General features: G+C 39.5%; 1 protein-coding gene across 1 annotated transcript; it reads right to left on the reverse strand.

The window, feature by feature from the left end:
• Nucleotides 1-3,434: 3,434 nt before the first annotated feature.
• Nucleotides 3,435-8,530, reverse strand: fpr1 (formyl peptide receptor 1). The gene is made up of 2 exons (XM_055042275.1): nt 8,459-8,530; nt 3,435-5,363 (listed from the first exon to the last, which is right to left on the reverse strand). Exon 2 carries the CDS (start codon nt 5,350-5,352, stop codon nt 4,201-4,203), a length of 1,152 nt encoding a protein of 383 aa, XP_054898250.1. The 5' UTR covers nt 5,353-5,363; nt 8,459-8,530; the 3' UTR covers nt 3,435-4,200.
• Between the last annotated feature and the right edge of the window lie 5,188 nt (nt 8,531-13,718).

Below are 13,718 nucleotides of genomic sequence, written 5' to 3' on the forward strand. Positions count from 1 at the left end.
CCATAAGCAATGAGATGTACTTTAAAAACCACTGCTACCTCAAAACTGAAGCTGCACCAACCAGAATGAACAACTGACTGAGTCTGGTTGAGCATCGGATCTTTAAACTTTAATTAAAATCTATGAAAGTAAAGCATCACAAACAAAAACTTTAACAGCACAAAAAAGCCTGTATGTAGCACACTTTATAGGCAGTTGATTTCATTAATGTGGTAGGAATTAATGACCTGGCTGACCCGTAAGCTTTTATTATTATCTTTGAAGTGATAGTGGTGCAAGCAGCATGTTTTATTTTTATTATTTTTTATTTTTTTTTGTAGCAGAAACTAGCACAAACATTTGACAGCATTTTTATTTGGTTAGATTTGAGGAAGTTGGAAAATATAATAAAGACACCATCTCAACCACAACGCCTTTCACAACTGTTTTATGTGTGTTCATATTTTTTTATGTAAACAGTTTATTTACATATTGATATCCAACTTTCAATGGCACATTGGAATTTTAAAAGACACATCAATACTTTTATGTTAAAAAAAACAAAACAAACAGCAACAAAAAACAAACACATGATAATTAGTGCCTCTGTTTCTTTTTCTTACCCTGACTGTTTCATCATCTCCTCCAAACAGCCAAGCTTTTGCACCATCTCCAGTATTTGATTGCGACAAAGTAGTTCCTGGACTGGTGGTGCAAGTGTTTGGTTGCCGAAGCAGTTTTGAAAAATAGCAAAGTCCTCCCCTCATATACAACTATTTCTGCATTTCCATGTCAAATGGGGACTCTGAACGATATTGTGGACTTTTATCAGTCACTTCATAAAATTATGCGTTCAGGGAAGGTTCACACAGTTCTGTGTTTTTATTTCATTTTGCTCTGATACAGTCTCCACTGCATATTCTAACATTTTCTTCAAATAAAGGATTTCTTTGTACTACAGATGAATTCTTTGTTGGAACAAAAGTCACTTTGGCTTCTACTAATTACTCCATGATAACATATGTCTTAATTTTAAATGTTTTCATAACAACCTTTCTCTTTCAAATAGTTTGAGGCCCATCATATTGGATAGAAATTATCTGTGACCATCAGAATTGCAGATTCTCAATTGCATTTAAACCTGGACTTTGAACAAAGCATGGAAATTTAGATCAGAGGTATCAAATTTTCTGTGAACTTTTTAGAAAAAGGGAGATTTCCAAACAGTATTGGTAAAAAAACAAAAACAAATCAGGGGTGGCAACGTAAGCTGTTGCTCTAATTCCTCTTAAGATAAAGGCATAGAATTCCTCAAATTGTTTGATTTGATTACTCCCTGCTTTTCTCCAGAAAACAATCTTGTGGTTGAACAGCAATTGGATATGTTATTCAACTGGATATGGTATCACTCTATGATCTGACATGCTTGGTTTATTTAGCCAGGTTTAATGTCGGTAAAAGTTTGTGAATGTTTGTGGTTCTATTTACTATTGATTTAAAGAGAAAGTAAAATGACTGCTTAATAAGAAAAAATAATAATACATTGTATTGTACTTAAAATGTTCTTCCTTTTCAAGAAAATTGATTATTTTCTGCAAAAATTTGCCCTGAAATAAAAAAAACAATAACATAAAAACAAAAAAAATATCTATTTACATTAAACTCTTAGGCTCTCAAGCCAAATTTGGATAATTGTTGAACTGTGGTGAGGGCTCACACAAAATTATTCCAATGACTGTTCGTGGTCTCCACCCACTGATCTCGTAGCTCCTGTTGTATGTTAAGTTTAATTTTCATGGTCAGTAGTCATTCTGTTTTGTAACCTTTTTTTTCTTGTTTTGTCCTGCAATTATCTCCTTCCATCTTCTCATCTATTCAGACCAGCTTCCCTGTTAGTCTCTATTAAAAAAAATGATGCTACCACTACTATGTTTTGTGGTGGGTTTTATGTGTTCAAAGTAATTTGCAGAATTAGTTTTTTCCCTACTCATTTGGACAAAAGTAGATTAGTTTCAGTCCCAGCTAACATAAGCAGCTTCCACATGTCTACTGTGTCCCCTATTTGGCTTGTGACAAACAGGCCTTCTGATTTCTTTCTTTCAATAATGACTTTCTTCCATGATCGTCATAATGAGTACATGATTTATCACTGTCCTCTCAAAAACGTTGCATCTTTCCATCTCATTAAGTTCAGAGTTAATGTGAGCTGACATCTGTTAGCTGCCTTAGGTGGAGAGCCATGTCTTGGTAGGTCACCAGTTCTTTATTTTTCTATGTTTGGATTATAAATTGAACAGTATTCTGTAAAAAAAAAAAAAAAAAACGTAACTTGGGACACAATTTTATAATTTAACCCTGCTTTTTTCACCACAATAACACTGTTTATTCTCCAACAAACCTTGAGGCCTTCATGGAACAGTTGCACTTTGATTAGATTATTCACAGGTAGTCTATATTTACTAAATATGATACACACAACGGGCAACAGCTGGTTGCTTCTGTTTTTTTTTTTTTTTGTTTAAGGATAGCGATAATGCCTTCCAACAAAAATATTCTTGGACATGTTTTACTGTTTTCCCTGTAAATGTGTGAGTTCTCTCCTACTCCAACTTCCTCCCACAGTTAAAACCATGACTGTTAGGTTGTAGTTAATTTGTTTGTGCATGGTTGCTCTGTGATGAACTGTCAAAATGTCCAGGGTGTATTTCACCTCTCGCCCAATGCCTGCTGGAGAAAGGCACCGGGTCCCCTGGGACTCAGTACAAGAGGATATAGACAATAGAAGGTTTGATTTTATAAGTATTTGATTGACTGACTTATTGCTCAGTTATCTTAGACTACACTTCTACAAAAAATGTCCCAACACTGATGTTATCTTGTTTACCTCACCAGAAGAAGCTATAATAGTTTTTGGCTGACTTTCAGAAAAATAGATAAATGTAAGCCATTTAAAACATAGAACATTTACGCAATAATTTTTGTTTATTGTAAAAATAAGCAACACATTCTAAGAACGAAGAATAATATAGAAGAAACCAAACTAGGAAACAATTTTGTAGACTTGCACTGTTTGTATTGTCACACATTCAAAAATAACTAGCAATGTCTTGTTAGCCTACATCTATACCAGTTCTCTCCTTCAAATTGGGGTTTATTCTTTTATTTATGATAGACAAAATATCAATAATTTCTGCTTTTAATGTTTGAGTGAGAAAAGGTTGATGACTGATGACTTGCTTAGTTAAAAAAAATACAATAAATCAGCTCCCTCTAGTGGCGTTTAAAAGCATTGAAGTTTGATGTGCGATAAGCTGCCTCATGATAAATTGTGTCGTCATTAACAGATATGCAGATCATTTTTAGTTACAACTCAAAAATAAGTATTTTTTCCGCTTGACGAATCACCATCACTCATATCAGGCTATCAGTACAACTAAATCAAGAGCTGAAAAAGGTCCAAAGGTCACAATGTTGGTGTTTAATATTTTACATACCGTAACATAATCACATAACCAATGTAGAAAAAAAAGGCACATGTTATAAGTTGAATACAATCCAGACATTTTTATGCCTTTTCCAGCTCCTCCACCTTCAGTTAGTAGTTTATAGTCTTTAGGATAAAATGCATAGAGATTGGGGGGGGGGGGAAAACATTACAATGCAGCTGCAATTGTGAGCATCATTTATCAACATCGTATTCCTTTCAAGTTTTATAGAAAAGGCAATGAAATATTTATGGAAGCATGCAGCAGACAGCAATCAGTGCCTAATAAGGTATTATGATAAGTGAGAAATATGAATGACAGCAGCTGTCAGATGAAACTATTTGTTCCTTACTTAAGTTGTGATAAAGACATAATGAAACTGCACACTCTGTTCCAGTTCACAGGCGGTGTAAACCCACAGATGACCACTGTGGACAGTATCATGTGTCAAGTTAAAAGTTTCTGGTTTCCAAGTTGAAAAAGAAGAGGAAGCTGGTAAAAAAAAACTTGCTGCAACCCAGTTTCTCTTTGACCTGGCAAATAGTTGCATTATTTGGCCAATATACTTGGATTTCATGTTTTGTAGCTCAAAATCAAAACTAAACAGTGATTGTAGATTATATTTTGAGGCAAAACTAAGCATTCAAAGCAAACTAGAATACGTGATTAGTAGATAAAAATGATTTTATATTTACAGTAGCATTTACATTGTACAGCTAAAGTGTCCACGACAGTCTCACACCTCGGCATCAGAGAGTGATTTGTCTTTGCTTCGAATGGTGACCATTGAGTTTGTGTAGGTGTAAGAGCGGGACACCTCCTCCTGGAAGGCATTCTCCAGGACCTTTAGGATGGATTTGCGAACTTTATCCTTAAAGTCCTGGCCCATGAACACGTACAGCAGCGGGTTCAGGCAGCTATTCAGAAAGGCCAGGCTTGTGGCGATCGGGACTCCGATTACGATGATGTGGAGCAGCATCTCATTTGAGTGATTTCCCATGTTGCTTACCATCTCCAGCAGACCCATGACGTGAAAGGGAGCCCAGCAAAGGAAAAATGTGACAATAATGGCGGCAATTATCTTGAAAGAGCGACTAGATTGGTTGGCCAGTGTGCGGTTTCGTCTAAGGCGGTGTATTATGACGGCATAGCAGGAGACGATGATGCTGAAGGGGATGACGAAGCCCAGGAGGAAGCGGGTGATGACCATGGCCTTGTGGCGGAAAAGCTGCAGCTCAAGGACAGATTGATTTTCACTGTCCTCAGACATAGCAAAATTGTTGAAGCAGTTGATAATGTTCTCATTCTCATATGACGGCCCGGTATCCCTGAAGACAAAGTACGGAGCACTGAGGATCAACGCCAACGCCCAAACACACAGACTGATGCACGACGCCTTACGCAAATTCCTGTGATTCTGCGCCCAGACAGGCCAGACAACAGACACGCATCTGTCCACACTGATCACCACCAGAATGTAGACGCTGGCAAACATGTTCAGGAAACTGATGGTAGTGTTCAACTTGCACATAAACTTGCCAAATGGCCAGTGGAAGCCCATAGCTGTATATGTCACACTGAGTGGTAAGAAGGCAGTGAAGAGGAAGTCAGCAATGGCCAAGTTGAGGAACCAAATCGTGTTGACCGTTTTTTTCATTTTGAAGCCAGTCACCCAGATAACCACTCCATTCCCAAGAACCCCCAAGACAAAGGCGAGCGAGTAGACGATGAGGGACATTATGGTGAGGGACTGCCTCAGCTCAGAGTGCTCATCTTTGTTGCCATGGTCGTGATCATCCCTGTAGTAGTCGTCGTCATCCTCATAGAAGGAGTCATTGTTGATTAGATCAGTGATATTGCTGTAATAGTAAGAAGTTTGCTCCATCATCGTTAAAGACCCTGCAAGAAATCACAAAACATTGAAGGGAAATTTTAAAAATCAATTAAAAACATTTAGAGGAACAACTTAAAAAGCCTAAAGTTTTCATATAGATTCAGATTCTATGCATTTTTTTTATCTTACCAAAATGTTTTGCCTGACTAAAGATAAATTACACTACATTTTTTAAATCTTGCATTTGGATGAGTTGAAAGAAGTGTGAGACAGGTTTTGTTTTTGGTTAGAGACACCATTGTACTCAAACAAAGTGATTATTAAATTTTAATTAATAAGTTATCTGAATATTCTTTAAATTAACCAGATTACATTTTACAATCCCAAAAAGCAGCTGTGTCAGTGACTAAAACCACATAGAAAACATTAGGAATTAAAAAAAAAATTTCTTTAAAATTTTCAAGAAAGAAAGAAGACAAAAACAAAACCTGCAAGTATTGCAGGACATCTGCTGTGTGGTTAAAGCTGCACTTGTTGGTGTTCTTTAGCGGTTTTGTTCTTTGGACCAGGACATCTTTATGTCAAACAGCATTTAGAGCAACCTCTGGTGACTTTAGGGAAAAATGACCAAATGGCATGGGCGTTGGTCAGATTTCTAAGGAACCTCTGAGTCACATAATGGGACTCAAGAAGTGGGAGAGAAGTGGGCTACTGGACATATCATGGTGTAAAAAATATTTGCCCCCTTGATGATTTCTTCTGTTTGTGTGGTATTTTTAGTAGCCACACGCAAGTCAGATTACTGTCAAAACTGTTGAATAAAAAAAAAAAAAATTCCAAGACCTATCTGACAGGTCTTGTTTATTTTTATTTTTTTTTTTAAACAAAGTTTAGAAAAAGCTTTCACAACATATAACAAACTAAATCATTTGACTCCACAGTCTTGGAAAGGATCTCTGCAAGGCTTTGGGACTCCAGAGAAACAAAGTGAGAGTCATCACCCTTAAATGGAAAAAAACATGGAAATGTGGGGAACCTTTCCAGGATCGAAAGCCATGCCAAAATTATCCCAAGAACACACAGAAGACTTGTCCAAGACATCAGAAAAGAAGTGAACACAACAGCTGAAACAGAACAGGCTGTGGTACAGTCAGTGCTCAACAACATTAGTAATTAAAACGGCATCCAAACAAAGACTCAGCCCACATTTGCTGAAAAATTTATGTGAAGGACTTTGGGAAAATATTCTGTGGAATACTGAGAGAAATGTTTAACTTTTTGGACACCAAGTCATGTTCTGCATGTGACATAAAATTAACAGTCCAACAAAGTTGATGTGTTATGGATTGCAGCTGTTTTCTGGCTTCAGATCCTGGTTCTGTATTTCTTACTCTAACTGATGACAGATATCTGATCATCAGTTCATGATATGAAGTTCAAGCATTAACCTGATGGTAGCTGCTGCCACCGACCAATGTTGGTCATTAAGTTGCACCAACATTGAAATGACATTTGGAGATATTGTCATTGTGGAAAAGCACTTTTGTCATCTGTAGATATGTAATCAATTCAGGTTATCAGGAAAACAAACACAACCCCCACAACCAGTTGCATCTTGAAATGTAACTACAGCAGAAAACCTGACGGAAAGAGGTTATATTACAGACTGGTAAAAACCAGCCAAGGTCTCCCAGGACACGCTGGAGCCACTATGGATCATGGCTGACCTGGGAACGATTCCCCTAAAGCAGTTGCCCCAGTAGCTGAGGAGAGGGAAGTTTGGGCCTCTTTAGTTAGACTGCTGCCCCGCGACCCGACTTCAGATAAGCGGAAAAAAATGGGTGGATAGAGGAATGGATGCATGGAGGGATGGATGGAGGGATGGATGGATGGAGGGATGGATGGATGGCAAAACCAGTCCCTTTGCTTCGTTCAGAGGGTCTGGGGTCTCAGCTACTGAGAATCGATTGCTTCCTGGAAGCGTAGACTGTGCTAAAGTTTGAAATTTTACCCAACAGTCTCCAACCTTTATCCATGGTGGATGTAATGCACCAGTTCAACGCTGTGAAGGTTACTGGAAATTACCGTGCTCTATGAACAACCATCCTCCATTGCAAAGAGAGAAACGCTGAACTGAACAAGTGGCTGTTAATGTTAATTCGATATCCGGAAGCGTGGCCAACATGGACTGAATGGCTTCCTTCTCTTCCTCCGCTGCTGCCGTTGCTAAAACTACAGGCAGGCTCAGAATACAGTTCTAAAACAGAGCAGAACTTTTACGTTCTGGTTCACAACTTCTCACTCTGTTTGCCGATTGGCCCGGTAGAAGATTCTGCCGGAGGAATCCAAGTATGTGGGAGAAAGACCAGACTGTGCTGTGAAGTGAGATTTGAATCAGTCAGAATCGTACAGGTAGGTGATGGCCAGGCTTCCTGTATTAGTCAGAAACAAATTTTGACTCACTGCTAATATTAACAAGGGTAATGTTCTAAACACGGTAGAGATAAGTTCAGCCAGCTTAAATCCAGTGGAGGTCATTTGAACAAAGCAAAACCTGCAGCATCAGAGTAAACAACCTTTAAGTTAATTTGCAGAGAATACTAACTTAACTCCTCACTTCCACCGCTTTAAAGTGCATGAACCACTCTGACTGCTGTGCTTTTGGGAGCTTGTTGACTCTGTATCCAAATAAACACATCTAGATATACAAACATTCTCAAATAAAATAAAAAAATCCCCCCCTGCAGCAGCGATAAATTAAAAGGGTTTATAACCTCTGAGTGGGCTCACACAAAGCAAAGCATCAATTTCTGCGCTGCGTGTAAATCGGAGATCAAAGCGAGAGTAAAAGTGGGACCGGGGGTTTTGATGAGCAGAAGCTTTTTGCTCTCCGTCGAAATCCAACCCAAACCATCGCAGCGCATCAATAAAACTCATCTCACAAAGTGCGGCGGAGTTTAACATCCTCGGGTTATTATTTTCAGCATCGCAGCAAAACCCAGATTCACACAGGAATCGTTGTTTTTCCCCCATACAAAAAACAAACAACAAAAAAACAAAAAACAAAAGGTACATTTCAACCATTCAATCTCAATCCCACATTTAATCGCTCCCGACTTGTTTAATCTCTTGATAAAACGCCAGTTTTTAATCGTCCTACCTTGTCTGGTCCGGATGAGTCCAATGCGCTCAGCAGTTCAGTCTGCTTTGGGGGAAAATGTGGAGCTCAGATCCTTTGACACCCCTAATTGTTTGACATCACAGCTGGGCGGGACGCCCGGGGCTCGCAGCCTCCTCATCTGGCGAGCAGGGAGCTGCTGCACTTCTTAGATCTAAATGCTTATGATTTGCAAAAATATAATCCTACAGACGTCAGAGCAGATTCTTTTCTTTTCTTTTCCCTTCTTCTCTTTTCTCTTCTCTTCTTTTCTTTTTTCTTCTTCTCTAGAAGTCCAGTTCACAGAAGCCCAATACACAAACCCTTTTGTCACGTCTGATTACCCAACACATTGTCTATTTTCCCTTTCACTTCATTCAGTATATGTTAGAACAGTCCTTGGTTTAATATCATTGTTATACAAAATTTGTATTCCACCCCTGAGTCTATTATTGATGTTGCATCTCAAAAAGCTAAAGAAAAATAAAGTTAAAAAAACCCCAAAAAGTTGTTTTATTTTCATGACTCAATGAAGGCAAGAAGTTCAAATACTGGTAGCAACTGGAAACAAAACTAGAAAGCAATGGCAAAGACATGACAAGAATCTGACAGGGAGCACAGGTTGGGTTAAATACACCGGAGGTAAACAGGGTAAACGAAGGACGTCTGGGAACAATCCAGGGGTAGACAGACAGGGATGAATAAACGCACACAGAAATCCTCACATTGAGAGGAATGGGAAGAAAAAGCTAATTCAAGAATTTGCAGGTGATTCATGAAGTGTGGGCAGCAGAAGGATTCAGTATTTTAAATGCTATTGAAAAGGCCACTGGCCACAAATTTCACACTCCTTATTTTAAGTATGACAGTTTTACCAAGTATTTAGTGAAGATTGGCAAACAGAAAACCAAGAGTCTCAGCTTTGAGGAACTGATCCTGTTTCTACTTCCTGTTATGATCGGCCCTGTTCTGAAGAAGAGTCTCTCTGAGGGGACAGGTGTTTCAATACAGAGACTAATTGCATCCCATGTGAAGGAAGTGGATACTGAACATTTGGTTCGCCACCAGCTCAGCGGGTCTGTGAAAGAGTCTCCTCAAGATTTAATCCCATTTCCACCGTGGAGTCTGCTGATGGACTCGTTTTAGTTTCACCAGTCGCTAATTCTTCAAAGAACCTCCAAACAGCCGATGCGTGCGGCTCCTCTTCTGGACACTTTGCTGCCTCTTGTCCCTCTTGGTCCTGTGACTGGCTGGATCTTGTTGAAATTATTCTCTGAAGAGTTTCATCAGCTGCTCTGGTTTCACTGAATCTTGGGTTAAGGTTTCTGGTGGTTTCTGATCGAACAGGGTTGCACTCCATCCTGTGGAATTTAATTTCCATGCATGGACTCCTTCACTTTCCCCCTGGTTATTCTGGTCTAGTGCTCAACTGTCTGTTAACTCTTGAACATTTAGGAGGCTGCAACATAACTGAAAATGAGCAAACAGTGATGTGTTGAACTCTGTGATAAACCCAGTCATGCCTAATCTGCTTGGCTTGTCATGATACTAATACATTGACTAAACATGACAGCTGGGAAATAATAACATCATGGTATGATATGTAGGACTGCATCTGCCTTGCTCATCTCCTCAGTGAACAGTGCAGGCTTCACGTTCTTCATGACTCAGAAGGATGGGAGGTGCTCTGGTTATAGTGGAGGTGACTGTATCCTTGAAATCCAGAATCTGTTTTAGTGGAGTCCCACCTACTAACCTAATCTTGTTTCAGCTCCAGCTCACGAATGCCCATCTGTCGTTGGACAGTGTTGAGCTTCTCTGTTCATCACCTTCAGAGAATCTCTTACAAGCCAGTTAATTGTGTGTGCAAAGCTTGTTTGGTGGATCCCATTTCAGGGTTTTAGTCGCATTTTAGCTGCGTTCCCTCTAACACGGCACACTACTTTGCTTTCCACGTCCCTTTCTTGTGCCACTTTGAGCAGCTCTGCTGCTAATTTCTCAGAAGAATGTCTGACACAGAACGTGAAACAAGCCAGTAGGCAGGACGGTTTGTAATTTTCAACAAAATGGCATGTAGAATGTGGTGGTTCGGGATTTCCAGCAGTCGGTTGTTATCCAGACAGTTGTTGCTTTTTTTACCCTTTCTAGGAGCAAAGCATGTTCTCTGTCAGCCTGGGGTGAATTTTTGGGGGGAGTGTTTTTCTGCTTGGAAGTTTACATGTTGGACTGAGAGCTTCAGCATACTTTCTGAATCCTTTGACCTCCATGACTGAAAAGGACTGAAAGTCTTATGAAATTGTTTTACTCAGTTCCTTATTTTTTGTTTTTTTTTTTGTTTTAATGGGTTCATGACCTTTTGAAAAAAAAAAAGCCTGGGTGGTTGTAATAATGCACTGACGGATGAAGAGTTTCCAAATGCCTACGCAGGTTGTCGGTGGAGCCTTCTCGATGCAAAATGTTAACTTTGCACAATCTGATCTCTGCCTTTAAACTGTCTGTCATGTCAAAATATATCCAAACTGTGCTGCGTTTTCTTTAACTCATAATTACTCTGTGCAGCCTCTACCTAAGGCTCACTTTTCTCTCCCTCACTTTCTTCTTGTCTCCGCCGGCTTTGAGAAAACCTTGCTCTCCTTTACTCTCCCACGAATCTCTGAACAGCTATCTTACTCATGCTTAAGTGCAAGTCTTTTCCTCAGGTGCCCTCACATCCTCCACAGCAGTCCTTTGGGAAACTCCAAAACAGAGCGTAAGCAAACGGCTTCAGTAAATGCATAAATTGAGGGTTGCTGAGATGACTACTGGAGGGAGAGAATCTGACTTCTCATCCACCCACCGATGATCCTGCAGTGTAATGTTTGCCACTCTGTGGCCTGAGTTCATGTTTTGCTGCAGGTTAAGTGTTCAGTAATTGCTGCATGCTGACTTCTCACCTGAGCGCAAACATTTTAATGTCTCCCTTCTTTTTACCTTTGACGTCATTGTTTCGCTGAGCTTGCGGAACCCGCTGGGATTTTGGCACACACAGTTTTCCCCAAACAAAGCAGATGCTTGCAGTGAATTTATGCTTCAATAGAGACAAAGCTTGGAAGTAACATCAATCAGACTCAGCACATTTTAAGACCTGATATGATGTTATTTTTAATAATTCATGACAGCTTACTAAAAGTTTCGTAGCAGTGGATGAATACTGAACATATAGGCTTGTAGGATCAGACTTTGCAAATCTTGCTAACTTTACCCTTAAGAATTTTTTAAAAATTATTTTCCTCAAGTGACCCTTGTTTAACAGTGAAACAACACAGGAAAGTGGGCTGTGAGAGAGGGGGAAGGCATGCAGAAAAGGTCAACAGGTCGAGGATCGAACCTGTGACGGTGAAGGCCTACATTCCAGGGGTTGTGCAACCAATCCTTAGATGAAGCTTAAGATGAAGCAGTACTTTTAACTTGTTGAAATAGCAAAGAGAAACACTGTTCCTCGGAAGTTAGATATAAATTCCTTTCTACAGTCTGGATATTTCTGGCGGCTTTATCACCCAGAAAATCATTACAGAAACAAGCCAAAAACAAAGAGGTATTCATACCCTGAAGCAAATCTGAGCAATAATTCTTCCAAGTAGCAATTTTCTTTTTTTTCACAACAGTCTGGTCAATTCCTGCTCTTTTTTCAGGTGTTATAATCTTTGATTGTATTAATTAAAACAAAAAAACTACCAGTGACGCTGTGTAATGACATCAAGCTGAATGTGGAGGAGTGGGAGCTGAAGACTCTGCAAATGTGGCTGATGTCCCCAGAGTGAAGCCCTACCTTTCAGGGATCAAATGCTTCATTTGAGTTTGTCTTTCTGCTTGAATTTCCTCCCACATGGTCTCTCTTGTGCTTTTCTTCCAACCACCCACTTATTCATTGGATGATTGTAAGCTGGAGTTTTATGTCCCTTGCCATTGTGAACTTCTGCTTTTATGTTTTTGGATAGATTTCTTGTTTTCATTATCTCTCCCCCTATTCCAGCTTAATCCCTTCGTTTGTTCAGTAATAATTGGAGTTTAGGATTTGTTTGTTCTAGTTTATTCCTTTTGTAAGTTTGGTTTCTCGTTTTTAGATGTTGGTTTTATTTTGTTTTAGTATTTGTTTTTGTCTAGGTTTTCTTCTAGTTTCATATTTTTGTCCATCAGAAGGCCACAATAAATGTGAGGGGTATGGAGAAAAAGAAATGTATAAAACTAGCCTTCAATGCGTCACAAATCTGAACAAATCTAGAAAACTGCAAAACAGCTGAAACACTGAGTTCCTTTAAATCCAGGGTAGAACCCACCTGTTTGTGTTGCCTTTGACCCATGATAACTGGAGCATTGACCAACATATTTGACGTGTTCATGACTTTAACAATGGGGCTTGACAAAATTTAATGTTAGCGGTTTCGCAGTTTGTGACTGTGTGATATGTTTAAGATGTTTATATGTTTTCACGATGTAGAAAGTTTGAAACTGCATTGTTGCTTAAACATACAATACAAATAAGCTTGGCCGATTGATTAATTGGTTGATAAAGCTACAAAATCAACCCTAAATTCCTAAAATCAACCAGTTCCACAGAGTGTGAGATGCTGGTTGCAACCTACCCCGTAAACTGGGTCCCCAGCTTATTTACACACACCCCTCACAGGAACTGAGCCTTGCCAGCAAACCAGATGTGAGGGGGTGGAAGAAAAAAAAAGGGGGATGAACACGGGAAAGGATAAGTGAGAGAAACTCCCCATATCTATTTACACGCCTTCAGTCCCTGCATACGCTCAGACCCACACCCGCTCTGTGTAGGTGGATTAATTTCTCTGTTGTCTGGTTGCTCAGGCTTTAAGAATCCAGGGGAAAGAAAGCTTCCTCTGGATTTAGTTTGCAATAGGTCTCAAAGCAATACATTTAATCTGTAGACAGCAGTTCTTCTTCCTAAACTGTAGCTCCATTTCTGGTACAGACTACAAATCCTGTTTTTACTGATGTGATCTCATGCAACCAACACTGTGCAACCTTTTCAAATGTCGCTCTGGACCATAAAGACAGACCGAGTTTTTTTCTCTTTTCTTCTTTTGCTCGAGTCTGCAGGGGATATTAATAGCCATCTCAAGGCTATAGTTTGAGGGAAGCCTTCAGAGCCCGAGGCTTGCCAGCGTTCTTGATTTACCAACCAAACGTGCAATTATGTGCGTACCACACAAATACCAATTTGGGTGTGTTAAACAACCAGCAGGGGTTTTATAGGAGA

The sequence above is a fragment of the Poeciliopsis prolifica genome, unplaced genomic scaffold (assembly GCF_027474105.1).
Source record: "Poeciliopsis prolifica strain line A6 unplaced genomic scaffold, Auburn_PproV2 SCAFFOLD017, whole genome shotgun sequence".
NCBI lineage: Eukaryota > Metazoa > Chordata > Actinopteri > Cyprinodontiformes > Poeciliidae > Poeciliopsis > Poeciliopsis prolifica.

Coding starts and splice junctions, on each gene's coding strand:
- fpr1 (XM_055042275.1), bottom strand. CDS start 5,352: ATGATGGAGCAAACTTCTTACTATTACAGCAATATCACTGATCTAATC.